This window comes from Mytilus galloprovincialis, chromosome 8, assembly GCF_965363235.1.
Source record: "Mytilus galloprovincialis chromosome 8, xbMytGall1.hap1.1, whole genome shotgun sequence".
Taxonomy (NCBI): domain Eukaryota; kingdom Metazoa; phylum Mollusca; class Bivalvia; order Mytilida; family Mytilidae; genus Mytilus; species Mytilus galloprovincialis.
The window spans coordinates 20,520,306-20,541,818 of record NC_134845.1 but is presented as its reverse complement, the minus strand read 5'-3'; the positions used below and the strand labels follow the sequence as shown (position 1 = coordinate 20,541,818).

At 32.1% G+C, this 21,513-nt stretch overlaps 2 protein-coding genes across 2 annotated transcripts in view; both read left to right on the top strand.

The window, feature by feature from the left end:
• LOC143085286 (peptidyl-prolyl cis-trans isomerase D-like) overlaps positions 1-4,072 on the top strand; it is a 32,397-nt gene extending 28,325 nt beyond the window's left edge. Inside the window, exons 8-11 of the mRNA XM_076261551.1 lie at positions 1,242-1,299; positions 2,405-2,491; positions 3,020-3,062; positions 3,769-4,072. Coding sequence (XP_076117666.1) covers positions 1,242-1,299; positions 2,405-2,491; positions 3,020-3,062; positions 3,769-3,860 — 280 coding nt within the window. The 3' untranslated portion in view covers positions 3,861-4,072. The remainder of the gene's footprint in view (positions 1-1,241; positions 1,300-2,404; positions 2,492-3,019; positions 3,063-3,768) is intronic.
• A 9,114-nt stretch (positions 4,073-13,186) lies between these two features.
• LOC143085284 (neuronal acetylcholine receptor subunit beta-3-like) lies at positions 13,187-21,471 on the top strand. The gene is made up of 7 exons (XM_076261549.1): positions 13,187-13,274; positions 14,757-14,890; positions 15,758-15,802; positions 16,217-16,326; positions 17,693-18,014; positions 18,617-18,839; positions 20,558-21,471. Exons 1-7 carry the CDS (start codon positions 13,220-13,222, stop codon positions 21,454-21,456), a joined length of 1,788 nt encoding a protein of 595 aa, XP_076117664.1. The 5' UTR covers positions 13,187-13,219; the 3' UTR covers positions 21,457-21,471.
• Positions 21,472-21,513: the final 42 nt, after the last annotated feature.

Sequence of the window (21,513 nt, the reverse complement as noted above, 5' to 3'; positions counted from 1 at the left end):
AATATACCTTTACCATTAGATTTGTAAGTGCAATATACCTATCCTATAACATTAAATTTGTAAGTACAATATACCTATCACATTAAATGTGTAAGTACAAAGTACAATATACCTGTCACATTAAATGTGTAAGTACAATATACCTATAACATTAAATGTGTAAGTACAATATATCTATAACATTAAATGTGTAAGTACAATATACCTATAACATTAAATTTGTAAGTACAATATACCTTTACCATTAGATTTGTAAGTGCAATATACCTATCCTATAACATTAAATTTGTAAGTACAATATACCTCTCACATTAAATTTGTAAGTACAATATACCTTTCACATTAAATTTGAAAATACAATATACCTATCACATTAAATTTGCAAGTACAATATACCTATAACATTAAATGTGAAAGTACAATATACCTATCACATTAAATGTGAAAGTACAATATACCTATCACATTAAATTTGTAGGTAAAATTATACCTATCGCATTAAATTTGTAAGTACAATGCACCTATCACATTGAATAGGTTTTCTTTTCAAAATTTGGGATAAGATAAACATAGATTTTTTTGCTAACAATGGACTACGGTTTTCATATTAAAGAATCATGTAGCTGCACATATCATTCTACATGTAAAAGAAAAAATTGAAAACATTATAGAAATTATATGTGTCATGTCGAACATAACTGGATTTCTTTACCTTGAAAGTTTTCAAGATTTCCTAGCTTATAATTCGTTTCATTTCTCCATCTACATGTGTGTATTTACTGTTGCAGATTTATTATACACTCATTAATATCACCTTTCTAGATCCATTGGCCAACTATAAAACTTAAATAGAAAGACAGAAAAAGTATACTTATAGATTATCGTTGATCATCTCAACCAGATTGATTTTCTCACTTGAGCCGGGACTGTTCGTCAAGTTGAGATTACTAATGATAATCTGTTTATCGCTATTTTACCTATTAATATATATCATATCAATTTCATAAGCAATGCCACATGCTCCCTTAGTTTCTAGCGATAATTTCATATCACTCGACTCCCTTTTTATATCACTCAACTCCGCTGAGAAAGAAAATTATCAATCAGAAAGATCAAAGGAATATTTGGTAAATAGCGATAAACTTCATTATAAATGATTCTATTAGGACATTGGTATTTAATTAAATGTTTCCTTTTCAATTCATAATGATATAGATTTGTTTAAACATTTTATCTTTCAGAGCTGCTTGTAGTTTGAAATTAAAGGAATACTCTGATGCCTTACAACATTGTGATCAGGTACAAATATTTATTATACATGTATTAGAATTTAAGTGGCAGAAAAATGATGACAGTTGTCTTCATTTCATGTTGTGCTGTTTGAATGAAAATTTCATTCAGGCTAGAGAGAATAAATTTGCATTACCTAAAATGTCCTGTATACGTATTAATACAACTATTGTTAACCAGCTTGTTTTCGCTTTCAGCCCTTTCTCTGTGATTTTTTTTCAAAATATCAAATTTTACTTTATATTCTTGAATAAGAGAAGATCCAAGTTAAAATATTCATGTTATTTTTCTCAAAAGTCCTGAAAATAAAGCAATTCCATAAATTCGTTGGTTTACAATAGTCTTTTAGTATTTAAGTGGTTTTGATCAAGGTGATGCAATTGTGGGGAATGCAAACTTACTCATTAGTTCTATCCTGTTTCTGGAGCCCACCCCATATGTTAGATTTTACTGTATGAAGAAATTTGACATCACACATGGACAAGATAAAGATTGCCTTTACATTTGTAATTTTTTTTATAAATCTGAATAAGAGTGGTTTTTTTTACTGCATTTTGGAGATATTGGTACATCTTTGTATAAGGTGAGCTATCAAAAACATGTTAATTATGAAATAAGGAGATGTGGTATGATCTTGACATGGGTAAAAGCAGCTATAGGTCACCATACAGCCTTCAACAATGAGAAATACCTGACAGAACAATATGTTAAACAATTGAAAAGAAAAAACAGCTTGTTTTATATTAAAACAATAAAAGTTAAACAAAGACAGCAACCAATGTCTTCCACTTAATTATAGGCTCTGTTGGAAGGCACATACTGTAATTTCAGAAATTATTGTGATTTTTTTATTATTGTGAAAATTGCGACAGGGCTGTAATTGCAATAATTTAAACATGCATTTTGAAAGTTTTATATGAATTAGAAAGGTTTTCACAATATCACAAAAATTAAAATTGCATTGTAGTCCAAAATGACAAAATTGCAATAATAAATGCACACAATAATTTCTGAATTTACAGAATAGAATAGACAGATCTGTTTTTTGTTTATTTTAAAAAAAAAATTAGAAAAATGTAACATGATAAGATATTATATGTGTATTTTATTGCAGGTATTACAAGAAGATGAAAAGAATGTAAAAGCCTTATTCAGAAGAGGACAGGCATTAAATGGTTTAAACAAATGGGACGAAGCACTAGTAGGTTTATTGCAAACTTATTTTACTGATTTTAATTCAAATTATATAAGTTTTAGTATTGTATTTTGATTGTGCTCATTAACATCATTCAACTGACTTGTATTATGTCAAAAAGTCTACATTCAAGGTTTAATGCCACTGGTTACCAAAAAGATGAAAAATCCACTTTATGCAAAGTCATTTAATATGCTCTTAATTGCTGCCTAAAATTACATTCTAACTTACTAACCAATCATTTGATACTATTCGTATATTGAAGATTAAAATTCACATCTAAGAACATTGCAGATGTCTTTTCAGATGTGGACTCCATATATTGTGTTCGTATGTTAAGTGCATTGTTATTCACAGATACCTTACTTAATAAATGATGTAAAATAATACTTGATTGTGCAACCCTGTTATTTCAAAGCATGCATAAATTTACATTTTTTTAACTGAATGACATGATTTATATTCATGTTAAAATATAACAATTAGTTTTTCAATGTAAGAAGTTTTTTTTTACATATATTATTATTTTAACAGGACAGTTTAAAGCAAGCAAGTCAGGTAGAACCATCAGATAAAGGTGAGAATTATAGAAAAGCTGTTGTTCAGGAAAATTATATATATATTCTGGCTTAAATGTTTGCTTAGATGTTTTTTTGTTTGCATTAATATATAAGTTCTTGCCTTGAATTTGTAACATATAACAAGCAACAGCTTGAATATCCCTTTATTTAGATCATTTTGTAGATATATGTTTCAATAAAAATATGTTTTAATAAAAATAAAAGAACAACTTTAACATTTGTAATCTTTAAACAGGAGGAAATGTACTTTATTGAAATAAAAAAAAATGTTTTAAGGGGAGCTAATACATGAAACATGAATTATCTCCCCTCATATTTCTTCTAATAGAAAGGAAAATTAAGTATATCCATCCATGACACAAAATCAGTGAATGCCCAGATAGAAACACAAAAAGTAAAGTAACAACCTCTTAATTACTATAACAAAGGTATGGAGAAATATCAATCAAAAAAAATATTCGGCCAAGAAATTAAACATTTACTGTCATAATTTACTGTCATAATTGAGCCAGACCATCACGTTGAAGGTGACAAAAAACAATACAAACATCAAGACAACCATGGGCACATAGAGATATATGGGAGACAACTTGGCAGGAAATAAAACTTGTATCACAAAAGGGAGATAATTCTGGTAAGAAGTTTGAATTCCTATTAAAGATAATTTTTTGTTTGTATATAAGTGATTCACTTCTTTTGCAGGTATTCTCACTGAAATGGCAAAGACAAAGAAACTAGTAGATGCATACAAGGCAAAAGAAAAGAAAATGTACTCTAATATGTTTGCATCCTGAGAAGTCAGTACACAAATTGTAGAGTCTTTACACCACACATGCTTCATTTATTGAATAAGCATCAACAGCAGAGTGATTCAGTTAACATAAGAACAAACACCATGATAAAGGCAGACAATTTAGTGATATATTTTATAATGTCTTGTCATAACCTTTGTCTTTCAATGGTATTAAACTAATAAACAAATACGTAATAAAAAAGTAACCAGTCATTATGTGTCATATTTATACTATCAAAAACAAGGTATTAAGGGATTTGATAGTGAACCAATACTGTTTATTATGTCAGAAATTTAAATACTCCATAAAAATTTAAGCTTGGATCCATGCATTACATTTGTGCAAATTACCATTACTTTTACATTTGCGTGGAAAAATCATTACATTTGCGCTCAGCTTTAATTTAACCTGAGTTTACCTGTCAAAGGAATGCATGCAAATGTAATCAAAGGCTGAGCGCAGACGTAAATAAAGGCAAAAGTAGTATACCGCTGTTCAAATTCATAAATCCATGGACAAAAAACAAAATCGGGGTAACAAACTAAAACTGAGGGAAACGCATTAAATATAAGAGGAGAACAAGGAGACAACACTACAATGTAACACACACAGAAAAAAAATTAATCTCTAAATGCGTGCAAACATAATGTGCCCCTTTGGATTCATTTACTTTTGTGAATATCCAATATTTTCGTGTAATAAGGAAAAATTGCATATCATTGGATATTTAATTTCCTGGTTTTACAAATGTCTGAATACAAGCCTATAGAAATATGTACTTCACTGAATACAAACCTAAAGAAATATGTACTTCACTGAATACAAGCCTATAGAAATATGTACTTCACTGAATACAATCCTATAAAAATATGTACTTCACTGGATACAAGCCTATAGAAATATGTACTTTACTGAATACAAGCCTATAGAAATATGTACTTTACTGAATACAAGCCTATAGAAATATGTACTTCACTGAACTGAATACAAGCCTATAGAAATATGTACTTCACTGAACTGAATACAAGCCTATAGAAATATGTACTTCACTGAATACAAGCCTATAGAAATATGTACTTCACTGAACTGAATACAAGCCTATAGAAATATGTACTTCACTGAACTGAATACAAGCCTATAGAAACATGTACTTCACTGAACTGAATACAAGCCTATAGAAATATGTACTTCACTGAACTGAATACAAGCCTATTGAAATATGTACTTCACTGAACTGAATACAAGCCTATAGAAATATGTACTTCACTGAACTGAATACAAGCCTATAGAAACATGTACTTTACTGAATACAAGCCTATAGAAATATGTACTTCACTGAATACAAGCCTATAGAAATATGTACTTCACTGAATACAAGCCTATAGAAATATGTACTTCACTGAACTGAATACAAGCCTATAGAAACATGTACTTAACTGAACTGAATACAAGCCTATAGAAATATGTACTTCACTGAACTGAATACAAGCCTATAGAAATATGTACTTCACTGAACTGAATACAAGCCTATAGAAATATGTACTTCACTGAATACAAGCCTATAGAAATATGTACTTCACTGAATACAAGCCTATAGAAATATGTACTTCACTGAATACAAGCCTATAGAAATATGTACTTCACTGAATACAAGCCTATAGAAATATGTACTTCACTGAACTGAATACAAGCCTATAGAAATATGTACTTCACTGAACTGAATACAAGCCTATAGAAATATGTACTTTACTGAACTGAATACAAGCCTATAGAAATATGTACTTCACTGAACTGAATACAAGCCTATAGAAATATGTACTTTACTGAATACAAGCCTATATAAATATGTACTTCACTGAACTGAATACAAGCCTATAGAAATATGTACTTCACTGAACTGAATACAAGTCTATTGAAATATGTACTTCACTGAACTGAATACAAGCCTATAGAAATATGTACTGAACTGAATACAAGCCTATAGAAATATGTACTTCACTGAACTGAATACAAGCCTATAGAAATATGTACTTCACTGAACTGAATACAAGCCTATAGAAACATGTACTTCACTGAACTGAATACAAGCCTATAGAAATATGTACTTCACTGAATACAAGCCTATAGAAATATGTACTTCACTGAATACAAACCTATAGAAATATGTACTTCACTGAACTGAATACAAACCTATAGAAATATGTACTTCACTGAACTGAATACAAGCCTATAGAAATATGTACTTCACTGAATACAAGCCTATAGAAATATGAACTTCACTGAACTGAAAACAAGCCTATAGAAATATGTACTTCACTGAACTGAATACAAGCCTATAGAAACATGTACTTCACTGAACTGAATACAAGCCTATAGAAATATGTACTTCACTGAATACAAGCCTATAGAAACATGTACTTCACTGAACTGAATACAAGCCTATAGAAATATGTACTTCACTGAACTGAATACAAGCCTATAGAAATATGTACTTCACTGAATACAAGCCTATAGAAATATGTACTTCACTGAACTGAATACAAGCCTATAGAAACATGTACTTCACTGAACTGAATACAAGCCTATAGAAATATGAACTTCACTGAACTGAATACAAGCCTATAGAAATATGTACTTCACTGAACTGAATACAAGCCTATAGAAACATGTACTTCACTGAACTGAATACAAGCCTATAGAAATATGTACTTCACTGAATACAAGCCTATAGAAACATGTACTTCACTGAACTGAATACAAGCCTATAGAAATATGTACTTCACTGAACTGAATACAAGCCTATAGAAACATGTACTTCACTGAACTGAATACAAGCCTATAGAAATATGTACTTCACTGAACTGAATACAAGCCTATAGAAATATGTACTTCACTGAATACAAGCCTATTGAAATATGTACTTCACTGAATACAAACCTATAGAAATATGTACTTCACTGAACTGAATACAAGCCTATAGAAATATGTACTTCACTGAACTGAATACAAGCCTATAGAAATATGTACTTCACTGAATACAAGCCTATAGAAATATGAACTTCACTGAACTTAATACAAGCCTATAAAAATATGTACTTCACTGAACATTTTAAAGTACTCAATTACCACATAGCACACTATAAAAGCTCCTTACACAACAAAATGTCATACAATTCAAATGAGAAAAAACAACAGCTTAGTTGATGTACAAAACAACAAACACAAAACAAATCTTAATTGGGACAGCACATACAGAATTGGGCAGGGTTAAACATGTTTGTGAGTGCCAAACCCTCCACCTAACTTGGAACAGTTGCTTTACAGCACAATAGAACAAACTAAAACATGAGTGCACACACTGAAATGTCTCGCCGTCTTCACCTAACCATTGATATAATGGTGATAATCCTAAATATCAAGATTTATTACAACTATTACAACAACTTAATATGATCAAATAAAGTGAGGTGAAGCTCATATAAAACAAACAAGAAATACATGTACACCTTTTACAAGTATTCAATACACTAAATACATGTATAGTTGACCTATTGCTTATAGTTTCTTAACCAAGAAAAATTAACAATGAACAATGAAAATGAGGTCAAAGTCATATGAACCATGCCAGACAGAAGTTTACAATCCTTCCATTAAACAGATAGAGTTGACCTATTGCTTATAGAAAAACCGACCAAAACGCAAAAACTTAACACTGAGGAATGAACCGTGGAAATGAGGTCAAGGTTATGAACATTAATAATGTGTTGAATGTAGCGCGCTGATAGGGTATTATCACCTCTTAGAACCCAAATCTACCACCAGAGACAAGAAAACAATTGAAAATCATTTTTTTTCAAATGTGCAACGTATAACACATGTATTATACGCGAATAAGTAACAGGGTTTCAGTCGAGCGCTGAAACGGCTACATACGCGCTTATCTCACCTCTTAGAACCTAAATCTACCACCAGAGACGAGAAAACAATTGAAAATCATTCTGAAAATGTGCAACGTATAATACAAGTATTATGAGCGAGTAATGGAACGAATCAAACAAGGTATTACTAGTAGTCAAACTCCGAAACGATGTACACCCCGCTTACATGTTTAATCCTGCCACATTATACAAGTATGTGCCTGTCCCAAGTCAAGAGCCTGAAATTATGTGGTAGTCGTTTGTTTTTGTGTTACATAATTGTTTTTCGTTTATTTTTTGGTATATAAATAAGGCCGTTAGTTTTGTTGTTTGAATTGTTTTACAGTGTTATATCTGGGCCTTTTATAGCTGATTATGCGGTATGGGCTTTGCTCATTGTTGAAGGCCGTACCGTGACCTATAGTTGTTAATTTCTGTGTCATGTTGGTCTATTGTCGGTAGTTGTCTCATTGGCGATCATACCCAATCTTCTTTTTTTATACAAGCGCTAAAAGGTTGATTTCATCTCTTTGAACCAAGAACCATCTTCAAACATACGAATATAAAGCATTTAAAAGGTAGAACGTATAAAAATTAAATAAGAAACAAATAAGTATCGAACATAAAGTAACAGGATCGTTTGAGCACAAACACGTATAAATAGGTCATAAAAAGGTCATTTTACCTAAACAAATTTAGAACTATTACCAGAGATAAGAATATAAACAAATAAAAAGGGGGAAGGATATTAAAAATCGAATAAGTAACGACTAGGTAACGAATAAGGAATAAGTAACCAACTTGACGTCCATCATAGTTCTTGGGGAAATTTTCAACAAATATAAATATGAATATAAAGGTGCTCATTTTTTACAGTGGGTTGTTATGTTCTTCCATTGAGGGTCACCGCTCATTTTGGAGTGTTGTTCCCAACCTGTAAAAGGTCCATCTTTGTGCATAATTCAAAATTGGAAATTTCAACAAACATCGCATTTTTGCGCCTGTCCCAAGTTAGGAGCCTCTGTCATTTGTTAGTCTTGTATTATTTTAATTTTAGTTTCTTGTGTACAATTTGGAAATTAGTATGGTGTTCATTATCACTGAACTAGTATATATTTGTTTAGGGGCCAGTTGAAGGACGCCTCCGGGTGCGGGAATTTCTCGCTACATTGAAGACCTGTTGGTGACCTTCTCCTGTTGTTTTTTTCTATGGTCGAGTTGTTGTCTCTTTGGCACATTCCACATTTCCATTCTCAATTTTATCATATATTCTTACGCAGAAAATAAACCCTGGTCTGCTAGCTACATGTTCATCTTTTCTACTGATTTAATAACTAGAATCATGCAAACAGACTTAAGAAAAAGGCATGTAAGCTCATCATACAAATATGAAATTTTTTTAGACAATCCAGATCGTGCAAAATACTTCGCTAAAAATTGTAACCTTTAAAATTGTTGTCGCGCACTAAAAACCCCTATGGGAACTTTCAAAAGTTGGCAGGTATGTAACAAGTCTTACTGTTTTTATGCCCCATTTATGGGCATTATGTTTTCTGGTCTGTCAGTCCGTCCTGTTTATGGTCGAGGTAGTTTTTGATGAAGTTGAATTCCAATCAACTTGAAACTTAGTACACATGTGTTCCTTGTGATATATATGAACTTTTAACTTTACTGCCAAATTAAAGATTTTAACTAATTTCCACGGTCCACTGAACATAGAAAATGATTGTATTGATGGGAAATCCATGTACTTATGACACAGTCATTCTTGTTTGAAGAAAAAAAAATAATGTCATAACGATAATGGAACAAAGCAGGCTGTGTTACTGGGGCTGCTTTTATGGTAATTCAAGTAACCTTTTATTCACCTTCCACCTCAGAGCTATCAGCTCTTTGATTATCACATTTTAACTGGTGATGTTTTTACTGTTTTTATTAAATTTTAAAGGGGATAATTTAACTGTTTTTATCAAATTTTAAAGGGGGATGTTTTTACTGATTTTACCAAGTTTTAACTGGGGGAATGTTTTACTAGCAGACAGGTACCTTTGTACCATTTGGCATTTTTAAACTTTTGGAAATTTTTACTTTTGGACCTTTAATTGTTTCTACTGTAATTTTTTTTAATTGTTTTGAAAAATTTATACACTCTTTGGTTAAATACAAATTTTTGGCTGCATAATGGTTATCCAAAGATAATTTCTTTTTTCAAAAATTACATCACACATTTTGGATTATTGTAACTTTGGCTGTTACCTTGGATTTCAAGAAATGATATATATAGATATATGATAACCATTTCTTATTGAAAATAAAAACTACAATTCAAAATTGACCCAATACTAAATATAATTCCATATTTCATCTCAAAATGTTTTGATCTTTTATACATTGAATTTTTTATTCTTCCATTCCTGGTACTTCTTGATTAAAAATATTTTTATTGTCGAACTAACTAATTTTACATAGGGTATTGAACACTAAGAGTAGGCTAATAAAGATGGCTGAGGTTGGTATGGATTTGACGGCAATGTAATGGAGAAAGGGAGAATTAAGACTAATAGAGAGGGTGAGAGTAAATAGAGTGAGAAGTTTATAAAGATGTATGTTCTATACTGGAAAAAAAAAAAAAGAATTTAAGGATGAATTATATTAAGAGTGGTATGTAAAGAAGTTAAATTGAGAGGCAGTGAAAATGTGAGAAAATGGTATTTTCTTTGTTAGAGCTTGATGTAAGTAGACAGGTCTGATGGAAGTGTAGTTTTCTCTATTCTCTAATGTAGTTTCTGTTTTCTTTAGAAAATTGATAACATTTTTTAACTTCTAAAATTACTGCAGTCTGCAAATTTACAAGTTAACAGCCTTTTTTGTTACTGATTATGTGCTGCTTATATATATCATTGTAGCACTTCACAGTGACTAGATAGGGTTGAAGCTTTTCAACAATCAAAACAGCATATGCAGTAATTAACACTTTCTTTCAATCTTAGAAATTTTGCTGTCCAGTCTTTTGAAATGTCTGCTTAGCCTCTATTTTAAAAACATTTTTGTTCTAAATTCTCTGCATCTTTTCTATGAAGTTTATTATTCTTAATCATCATATATGGGTTTTGTGTCAGTCTTGAAATTTTGTATATTTATTTTGCAGTTAGCTCAAACACCTATCTTGCATGGTTTAGCAAAACAAGCAGATTGTTGCCATGAATCAACCAAAAAGAAATATGTTTGACCAATTTACTATTGGATATCAAATCAATGGAACATACTGATTACATACATACATGTATGCACATATATGACACAAACAGTAGGCTTAATTTCTAAGAAAGCAAGGAAAAGAGGATGGTAAAATTTGTGTATATTGCTATCTAACATCAGTACTAATCTAATGACAAATATCATTTTGTGGTGTCATTTACTTTTCATTTATTTCATTTACTTATAACTATATATTTATTAAAGTATTTCCTAGGAAAATGTTCTAGCATAGCAGAATATAAGAAATAAGAAGAAAAAGCCCCCGATTTTCCTTCATTCTGGTTTACAAAAATATTGCTTTGTAATTTAATATTATAGACTCAATGACAAAATACAGCAAAGGAAATGACATCAAATTTATGTTATTTTTAAATGTTTGCTATATATAGAATGATCATATTTGTTGATTCAACATTTTGATGTATCTTTTAAAAAGTTCACCAGTTTGAGAATGACGAGTCCAGACAAATATGCATGAAGTATAAGGATCTGTGGACTAGTCTAGCGTTATTAAGGGTGAGTTCTGATACATTGACAATCTCTCTTTAAACAGTTTCTTGAATCATGTAAATGGATTCGATCAACACTAGACTACACTAGTAAATTACTTGTACAAAACTACTTAAAACCCAAGGATATGCCAATGATACATGTCATACAAAAAATATATATGTAATTTGGAGAAATCATCAATTCTTTAAACATTTAAATTTATCAGTAACAGAGCCTGACATATTGTCCTCAGTTTTGGAACCATAGCTCGTAGGTCCTTCTGTTATTTTTTGACTATTTGCGGACCACATGGTAAAAAATAACATAAGGACCTATGAGCTACGGTTCCGCAGCTAGACGTATTGTACAGCCAACTGAATATTTGCGAAGGTTTTATTTTGAACTCCTATATAAAACACGTCATGTATGCTGCATGCTCGGTCATTTGTGATGTTGGGTTATCGTCTACAGAAGTGCATAGGGGGCAGGGTGCCCATACAGGCCCTCCTTTTCTTGGAAAAATTAAATATTCCTGCTTCAGTGATTTCCTACCCTTTTCCCCCTTATGGACATTTATGGATCCCCACTGGTCTTATGGACTTAACACTAACAGTATACATATCTGCTATAATAAAAAAAAAATAAAAAAATCTAGGATTTTTTTAGTTTACGGACATGGATAGCATACGGCTGTGCACACACCTGTACAAATAATGTCGCCAACATTAATGACTGAATATGCAACTAGTCTACTAAACTTAATAGACAGGAAATGTGAAAAAAACGATTTAAAGATTATTTCAACGGTCTGTCTTTGTATCCATTAGTCTTTCTTCATGTTCAATAGTGAATAGTCTGACTTCATATTCACCAGTCCGTCTGTGTGTCTACTATACTGTCGTACATGTTCACCAGTTCTTCTCCGTGTTCAATAGTATATATACTAGCACAATCTGTCTATGTCTGTAATTGCTTTTTTTATGTTGTTTAGTCTGATCGTCCGAATCTCCGACATGCTGACATTTATATGCATTCTTTTGACCTGACAACTTACTTCATCCAGGTGTGTACTCCATACGACCCTCATGCTTTAAAATAGTATGCTAAACAGTTGTCATTGGGGGAACATTTTTAATATGTTTCGCCAAAACAAGACACGTTGCAGGTTAAGTTTAAATTTCCTGACAATGTTCCTCTAGCAATGTGCAGTTTACTATCATTAGACTATACTTAAATTCCTAGTTTGCTATTAGTATCCGCGTTTACTGAAAATCCTTACGTAGTGACAGCATCACACAGCAAAATCTTTATTTTCATGTTTCTTTCATCTGATCACTCTTCCAAAAAATAAAATTTACTGCCAAAAAGGCGTGAATGAGGGTCTGGGTTGGGCGTCCTTCACTTCTGCATTCTTTAATTTTGTAGGCCGTTTTCTCTATTCGTTATATATCTGCTTTTCCCATTATTAGCGTCTTATCATTCTTTATTTTTAATTATTTTTGTTTGAATATTACTCTTTTCTTTAATTTTTGTTTGTCTTCATTCTGTAAACCCCAATCCACACCTCATGCACACATTTTAAAGTTAGCATTTTCCTTATCGATCTGGAACACCACGCGCATTGAGTACGCCGACCTTAAAACACTTAACGTCATTATTAGAAATGACGTCACTGGCATTGCATTCATCAGGATGGACTTAGCAGTTTGTCTTTTCATCTTGAACGTATTCATTGAAAGATGTTTAGGTTTGTATGTGCCTACAAAATGTAAAGACCGTAAAAAAAGTCTGTTCGATTAAAAAGGGGCGGAATGGCGCTTTTCCGGAAGTCGGGGTTAACCTTTATTTTCGCGTGAACTCGGGATTTAGCCTACCATTATCGTGAGACGGATCATAAATATTTTTTTTAGAATCCAGGGAAAAAAGCATTATTTTGTCGGGAATTCGTGGTAACAACCCCTCCTACCGTCGTCAGAAAAGAATAGTAATGAAGACCAGTAGTGGATCAAGGGTCGTGCGAGAAAGGAAGTTTTTTTTAAACATTTGAAGGACAAAAAAATATTTCCTTTGATCAAATGGGGAGCAAACGTACTCCAGACCTTTTACCTTGAACGCGTCCAACCCCGTTGGGTTATTCCTTCAGAATTGTTTTTAGTTGAAATGATAGGACATTTTTTGAGTGGGAACTCACTTTTGTCAAACGACTGTAGTCATAGCCAGAGGTGCACATAACACTTTAGTTTAGTTTTAACATAATTATTTATAGGGAAACAAGTTATTGCAACTTATATTAATCCCTTTCCACTTTGCGAATGCAAGTGCTGCCTTGTAGCGGCACAAGCCTGCTCTTTTTCGAAATTTACCAGGGTGTCTTTTACGTGCAAGAGATATGGCTCTCTCTTAACACGGGTCAGCCATTTATCGCCCCCTTCCGACGGACTATCATCGTTTCCCAAGGCCAAACTCGCAAATGGTGCCAAGAGAGAGCCCCAAATTAGTTCCTGAAATGTTCCACACTGGCAGAACGGGGATCGAACCAGGAACCTTTGTGTCAAAAGTCCGATGGGCTAACTTTAGCCGTGTGGAACCGTAGCTTTTTGGTCCTTGTGATATTTGTTGGCATAATTGGTCCGCAAAATTGTAAAAAAATATCATAAGGACCTATTAACCACGGTTCCGTAGTTAATAACGCTTGTAACGAAAATTGTATGTAGTGTGTCATGCAAGTGTTTTTAAAATTTCAATATCATGCCAGTGTTTTTAAAATTTCAATATCATGCCGGTGTTTTAAAAAAATTCAATATCATGCAAGTGTTTTTAAAATTTCAATATCATGCCAGTGTTTTTAAAATTTCAATATCATGCAAGTGTTTTTTTTATTTTAAAATTTCAATATCATGCAAGTGTTTTTTCAAATTTCAATATCATGCAAGTGTTTTTTCAAATTTCAATATCATGCAAGTGTTTTTTTTATTTTAAAATTTCAATATCATGCGAGTGTTTTTAAATTTCAATACCATGCGAGTGTTTTTTTAAAATTTCAATATCATGCAAGTGTTTTTAAATTTCAATATCATGCAAGTGTTTTTTTTTAAATTTCAATATCATGCAAGTGTTTTTTTTTCAAATTTCCATATCATTCAAGCGTTTTTTATTTAAAAATTTCAATATCATGCAAGTGTTTTTAAATTTCAACATTTTCTTTTACTTTTTATTATGATGGTTAAAGGTGCGTTCAATGGAGAAGCAACTCTTATGGATCACATACTGTCTGGATATAATCCAGCTGCTAGACCTAGAATAAACGCTACAGAATCAGTTATGGTCGATGTAGGATTCTACTTAACTCGTCTTGATCACACGGTACGTATGAAATCACCTGTTAAGACTGATATATGAGATTTCCCACTTACCAACACCTCCAACCCGGCCTTTGACCAAAATAGTATAAAACGAAACACCATCTTTTTAAATAATAGATCTAACACACAAAGGGGTTAATAATATCTGTATTTGTTTGACTACTGTAACAATTAAACATTTCATTTTTTTACCGTTAAAATGTATTGATTTTTCCACTTTGAAAAGTATTTTTGTTTAATTTTGATCAAGCAATTAAAGTTGGAAAACTGGTGAAGACAATACTAAGTTGTAAAACTTATATCCTCTCCGTTTGTTTAATTTTTGGAACAATACAATTTGTGTAAACTTAATAAAGAAAACTATAATTGATCATTCATATTTGCAAATTTCAATACCGTTTTATAAGAACATATTTCTTATGCCGTTAACTTTTAAAAAAAAACCCGGGAAACCCTTGCATAATGCATGTTATTAAAATACAGGGGGAGTGGGTAAATTATTAGAATTTATTTTAAGTAAAAGTGGGTTCAAATTGCAATGTTTTATATATTGTTTCAATTTTGGTATTTTTATGTTACTTTTTTCATGTTCTTACATTTAGTACACTGTATGCCAACATTGGATATGTCAAGGTCCAATTTTCAACATAGATTAATCATTGTGATATTTTTTTGTGGGAGAGGGGGGGCAACATATTTTTATTTCGAGTCTAAGTACACATGGAACTTAGCGGGTTCGCCGTGGTATTGACTTGGTACACATAAACGGTCTTAAAATTCATAAATGACATTCAGAAATTATAGCGGGAATACCATTGTACTTTCTAGTATCTTTCTTATGATTCAGTCAACATTTACATTTTTTCAGGATTTGCGGAATAATAAAATGATAACAACAGGCTGGATGGTTGTGGTACGTATCCGTTTTTAATGTTTTAAAATAAACATCTATACAAAAAAAAAAACGAAAAAAAAAAAACCCAAGAAATTTGGAAACCGTCTCAGTGTTCAATAATGTTAAAATGAATGACATGTCTAAGGATATATTTATCATAAAAAAAATCAAGTTGAAGCACGACCATCTCTTCAGGACGTACCACATTTGTGTAACGATACTTTCTGAAGAACTGCTATAAGAAAATGAATACATGCTTCTGTGAGATGGACCACAACTATAGTATCTTATGTGTATATTTTCTCCACAATTCGATTCATAATTATGACCATTACTTAAAAAAAAGTGAATATAATATTATTTAATGAGAGGTGCATTTTCGCCAAATCATGTTTATTTTCATAACTGCATTGTGTATTTGGCTCATTGTAGAGATGGCATGACGATTTTCTAAGATGGAACGCAACAGATTTCAACAATATAAGTAAAATAATAGTCCCTACAGCTAAAGTTTGGAAGCCAGACCTTGCTCTAGATAACAGGTAGTCTGATTTTTCTGTTCGCGCGAAAACATTACTTAGCGTACATTTTTGCCCTTAAACACTATCATTATAGTCCGTATACATTTACAAAAGATATAATCAAGACTTGGACACAATTTTTTATTATAATAGTTGCTGCATTTCACCCTTATAGTTTCTGAAAGAGCAATACACATGTTTACGAAGCTTACATTATAGATGCAGCCTTTCAGCAGTAATTTGTATTAAGTTCTAAAAGTTTTTGAGTATTCAATAATTTACTGAAAAAATGATACCTTTCCAGTTTGAGACTTTAAATATATGTAACGCACATGTATGTAATGAACAATTCTTACAGTGAAGTGACGGTTAGTCATATTAAATATACAGCAACCCAAAATATCATTCTGAAAAGAAAATACCCGATGAGAGTTAGGAAAAAATCAGTCATATAATAACAATGACTATTTTTGTTTTTCAATATATATAATGTTTAAAGCTTATCTTTATCTATAATAATATTCAAGATGATAACCGAAAACTGCAAAACTTCCTTAAACTCATCAATTCAGGGGAAAATAACAGATACCCGATTTTGCTGATAGTTTCTGGGCAGGTAGACCTTGACCTAATAAATACTTTAACTTCGTTTGCTCTAAATGCTTTAATTTTTTTAAATATTAGTAAAAATCTGAATTTTATCCAATGTTCTATTTTTAGCCATGGCGGCCATGTTTTTTTTGGAGGAAACAGAAAATAAACAATGATAAACAAATTGTTCAAATTGTTCTTAAAAGGCAATAACTCCTTGAGGGTCAATTGACATTTTTTGTCATATTTAGTTTTGTAGATCTTACTTTACTAAACATTTTTGCTGTTTAAAGTTTATCTTTATCTTCAATAGTATTCAAGATAATTATAACCAAAAACTGCAAAAATTCCTTAAAATCACCAATTTTGTGGCAGCAACCCAACAATGGGTTGTTAGATTCGTCTGAAAATGTCAGGGCTGATAGATCTTTACCTAATAAACAGTTTTACCCTTGTCAGATGGCTCTTAAAGCTTTAGTTTTGAGATATAAGACGAAAACTGCATGGACCCATATGTTCTATTTTAGCCAAGATTAATCAAAACTGTGGATACTTTTATAAACTAGATACCCTTGAGGTAACATTCACTTTAAGTTTAAAGGTATTTGGCCCAGTAGTTTCAGAGGAGAAGGTTCTTGTCATTGCTTATGTAGAGGACGGACGCCAAGTGACGGCATGAGCTCTCATTGGACCCTTCGGGCCTGGTGAGCTAAAAAATCAGACACAAGTGTCTGTGTTCTGGACATACATACAAGATGTAAATGAGTCATTTTAAGCATTGTTTTTATTTCTTTAGTGCTGACGACTTGTACACATCCATATACAACAGTGCATTCCAAGTTGTGATATACAGTAATGGATCAATGATGTGGGAGCCCGGTGGTTCATTCAGCACTGTATGTTATTTTGATATTAGGTCATACCCTTTCGATCACCAGACTTGTGAGATCATCTTTACCAGCTGGCATTACACTTTAGATATGTTGAACTTATCATGCAGTGGAAACGTGAACAAAGATACGTTTTGGCGGAATGGAGAATGGGACATAGAGCATACGAAGCTGATCAGACGAGAATGGTCGTCTGGAGGGAATACACTGGAGTATATATACCCAGAGGTAGTATTAACAGATGTTTTGCGTCTTATTGCAAATGTCCATAATTGTTGCATCGAATAGTATATATTGAAGTAGAAAACATCATATGAATAGGCAATCTAATTAAAACCGATTACTAATAAGTTTTAGACCACAAAGCAGTAAGTCATACACCAGACCACTCACAAGTTTTAGACCACAAAGCAGTAAGTCACACACCAGACCACTCACGAGTTTCAAAGTGCTACCGATATCCAATGTTTAGGTTCTCTTGATCCAATTCTCTGATATTTTACCTATAACTTTCAGATAAAAAGTATTCAGATTGAAAAGTGATGTGGATCTTTAGATTTCTTTTTTTTAATAAACATATGATATCTTATTTTTTTTTAATAAAAACAGGTAAAAAAGGAAAAGGATGTTAGACTGTCAAAATCATAACATTGAAATTGAACTACATGTATATATGTATACCAATGAACATTTTTTTTTGATTTTTTGATTGCCAGGATTGACATGTGCCGAAAACGTTCTTACTTTTCATTTTAAAAATAATTGCTAGTAGGGTCTTAGATTTTTTGGCATGTAGACTAACCCAATTTAAATATTATTTATGTTTGTAGATTGTTATCCAGATTCACATGCGCCGGAAGATCCTGTATTACATCATCAACATTGTATTGCCATGTTTCTTCATGTCACTCCTAGTATTAATGGTGTTCCACTTACCACCGGACGCTGGGGAAAAGGTTTCACTTGGTGTTACTGTGCTGCTTGCATTCTCAGTGTTTCAGTTGATGATTGCTGAGAGTGTTCCATCTACATCTGATGCTACGCCTATGCTTGGTAAATTATATTACTTAGTAGTATGTTACTTTTTATTTATTAGCAATGTGATGCTAACGTTACTCTTTAATTAACTTGTTTCAGTCATCTTCTATAGGTTTGACTGAAATAATTTGGTTTTCATACCGGCAGCATGTTAAAGTTTTATGCTTTCCAACAACTTACAATTTTGTCTTTCTAAACTTAAAATGTTGACATTCCAATAGAAAAGTGTTGTAACTTTTATACCGATGTCTTTGTGTTTGGTTTTATTAATTGGATTTTCTCTATGTTGTTTGAAATAAAAGCATTTGTCATGTTGAATGCTGTATCATGTGATGTATTAACAGTGTTTTAAAAGAGATTCGAAAGATACAAAAGGAACGAACATACAAACTAATAAGTTAAAATAACTTAACAACGCCAGGGCTTATAAATAGACAGACAAATGATAGTACACAAAATATAACATATATAGAAGGATGATCTCAGCTCCTCAAGCAGGATAAGCAAATACTGCTCCTTATGTAGCACCTGTCGTGTTGCTCGTGTTGGTTCAAATCCAATGTTAGATCTAAATCGGTACATCACATTCGGGTAAAAGTCATGGGTGTAGGAAGAAGCGCAATACTCGTGACTACAGTCATTACTGGTTATGTTACTAGCAATGTTTGTTATGGCCGTTGTTGCAGGGAACCATTCGAAAAATTGAAACAATTTTATTTGATTTTTTTTTATGAAATTCTAAATAATCAGAAAGGAAGAATTAAGTTTGAGTTGCTTGAAGTTTTAAGCTTTCAATGTTGTGTTTTGTATACTGTTTATTGAGACTCTTAACTGTTTTTGTTTTTAGTACAGTCTCTCTTTTGATACGACATTTGGTCATTTGGCAATTTGATACAAAACTGTCAAATTATGACCGTTCAAAATCCCTTTTTTGATCTTTTTTATTTACTTATTTGACAATCTAGAACAAGACTCAAATAAATACCTACCGGTATTTATGTTTTGGACTGAGATTTTTATTGTATGGACTGAACTTTTAAGTCTATAAATGTTTTCCCAAATATTTCTGTGACAATAGTAACTTAGATTTTAAATAAGTTAAGTTAGATTAGTCAAAGCTTAACTTTAGATTCAAGTGAACGTAATGAAAAAAATTTAAGTGACTTGAAAAAAAAATCAAGAAAAAAATTACAACCAGTCAATAATGTAAATACAAAATACTGGATATCAAATATGATAGATATAAAGAGATGTGGTATGAGTGTCAATGAGACAACTAAACATCCATGTCACAATTTATAAAATTAAACCATTATTAATGCCAGTCTAATAAAAAGACGACCTCTCATCGCTCAGATAATTATTCACCTTGAGCGATGTATTATTGTTGACCATTCGAAATTCTTTTTTGCGAACTCGTCTTCAACTGAATGTTTGATTACTGTACCCTATTGCTACACGGGCCTCAAGAGATTTCAAATCGAAAATAAATGCAAAACATGTGTTTTTGTGTCTTTCAAAACACAAATAAAATACAGAATTAATTGCAGGATAAAGACAATAACTGTTTATTGTCTTTAAATATCAGCTGTATTTGTACTCGGCTCGAAACAGGTGTAATAGCTCGCTAAAAGCTCGCATACCAAATACAGCTGATATTTAAAGACACTAAACAGTTAAACAGTTATTGTCTATTTCTCTTACTCATAAGTAAGTTTGTTTGTTTATTTCAGAAATATATTTGCTGTTCTTCATGGCTGAATCAACGTTTTCTGTTGCAGTATCAGTAATTGTACTGAACCTTCATCTTAGAACTGAATATAAACCACCTCCTAATTGGTTAAGAAAACTTGTTCTGCATTGGATGGCGAAAATGTTATTCATGAATGTCAGTGAGGCAAACAAAGTAGTTCCGGAAAACAAAGATTCGGCCCACTCAAAAGATTTTGCTTCAAGTTCAATGCCAGAAGTCCACGTTGACAGGAAAGAAAGTAAGATTATTAGCAACTTTCATACATATCATACGCATGAACCGCACCCACATGAACTGCATACGCATGAACCGCACCCACATGAACTGCATACGCATGATCAGCATATTCATGAAGCGCATTCGAATGAACTTCATATTCATGAACCGCATCAGCATGAAAAACATCTGCATGAACCCCATCAGCATGAACAGCATCTGCATGAACTGCATACGCATGAACTACACCCGCCCACCATAAACATTGGTGAATCACATTCTGCTGACTCTGGAATGAAAGACCATTCAAGTTCACATTTTCATACGGTGCATTCCCCAGTATCTACTAAAGTACATTTCGATGGTCATTCAAATATGTCTCCTCAACTTGAAAAGTCGGCTTTAAGAGTTATGAAAAGTCTTGCCAATTTAGACCATGTACCAAAGAATCAGTCGCGTATAGAATTCATGAAGCTGATAAAGGATACTTACAGAGATTTGTGTCAACAACGGGCAGACGATGAACTTGATCAGTTATTTGAAAATGAATGGAAGAGGATAGCCAGGGTTGTCGATCGATTCTTCTTTCTTATAACATCAATGTTTATAGTCATATCGTCTATTGCAATATTTGCTGTAATACCATATGGTCATTCTGATTAAACATATTATGTTTGTGTTGTAGTGTGGTTGTCTCCTTGACGTTATCCCCACATCTTT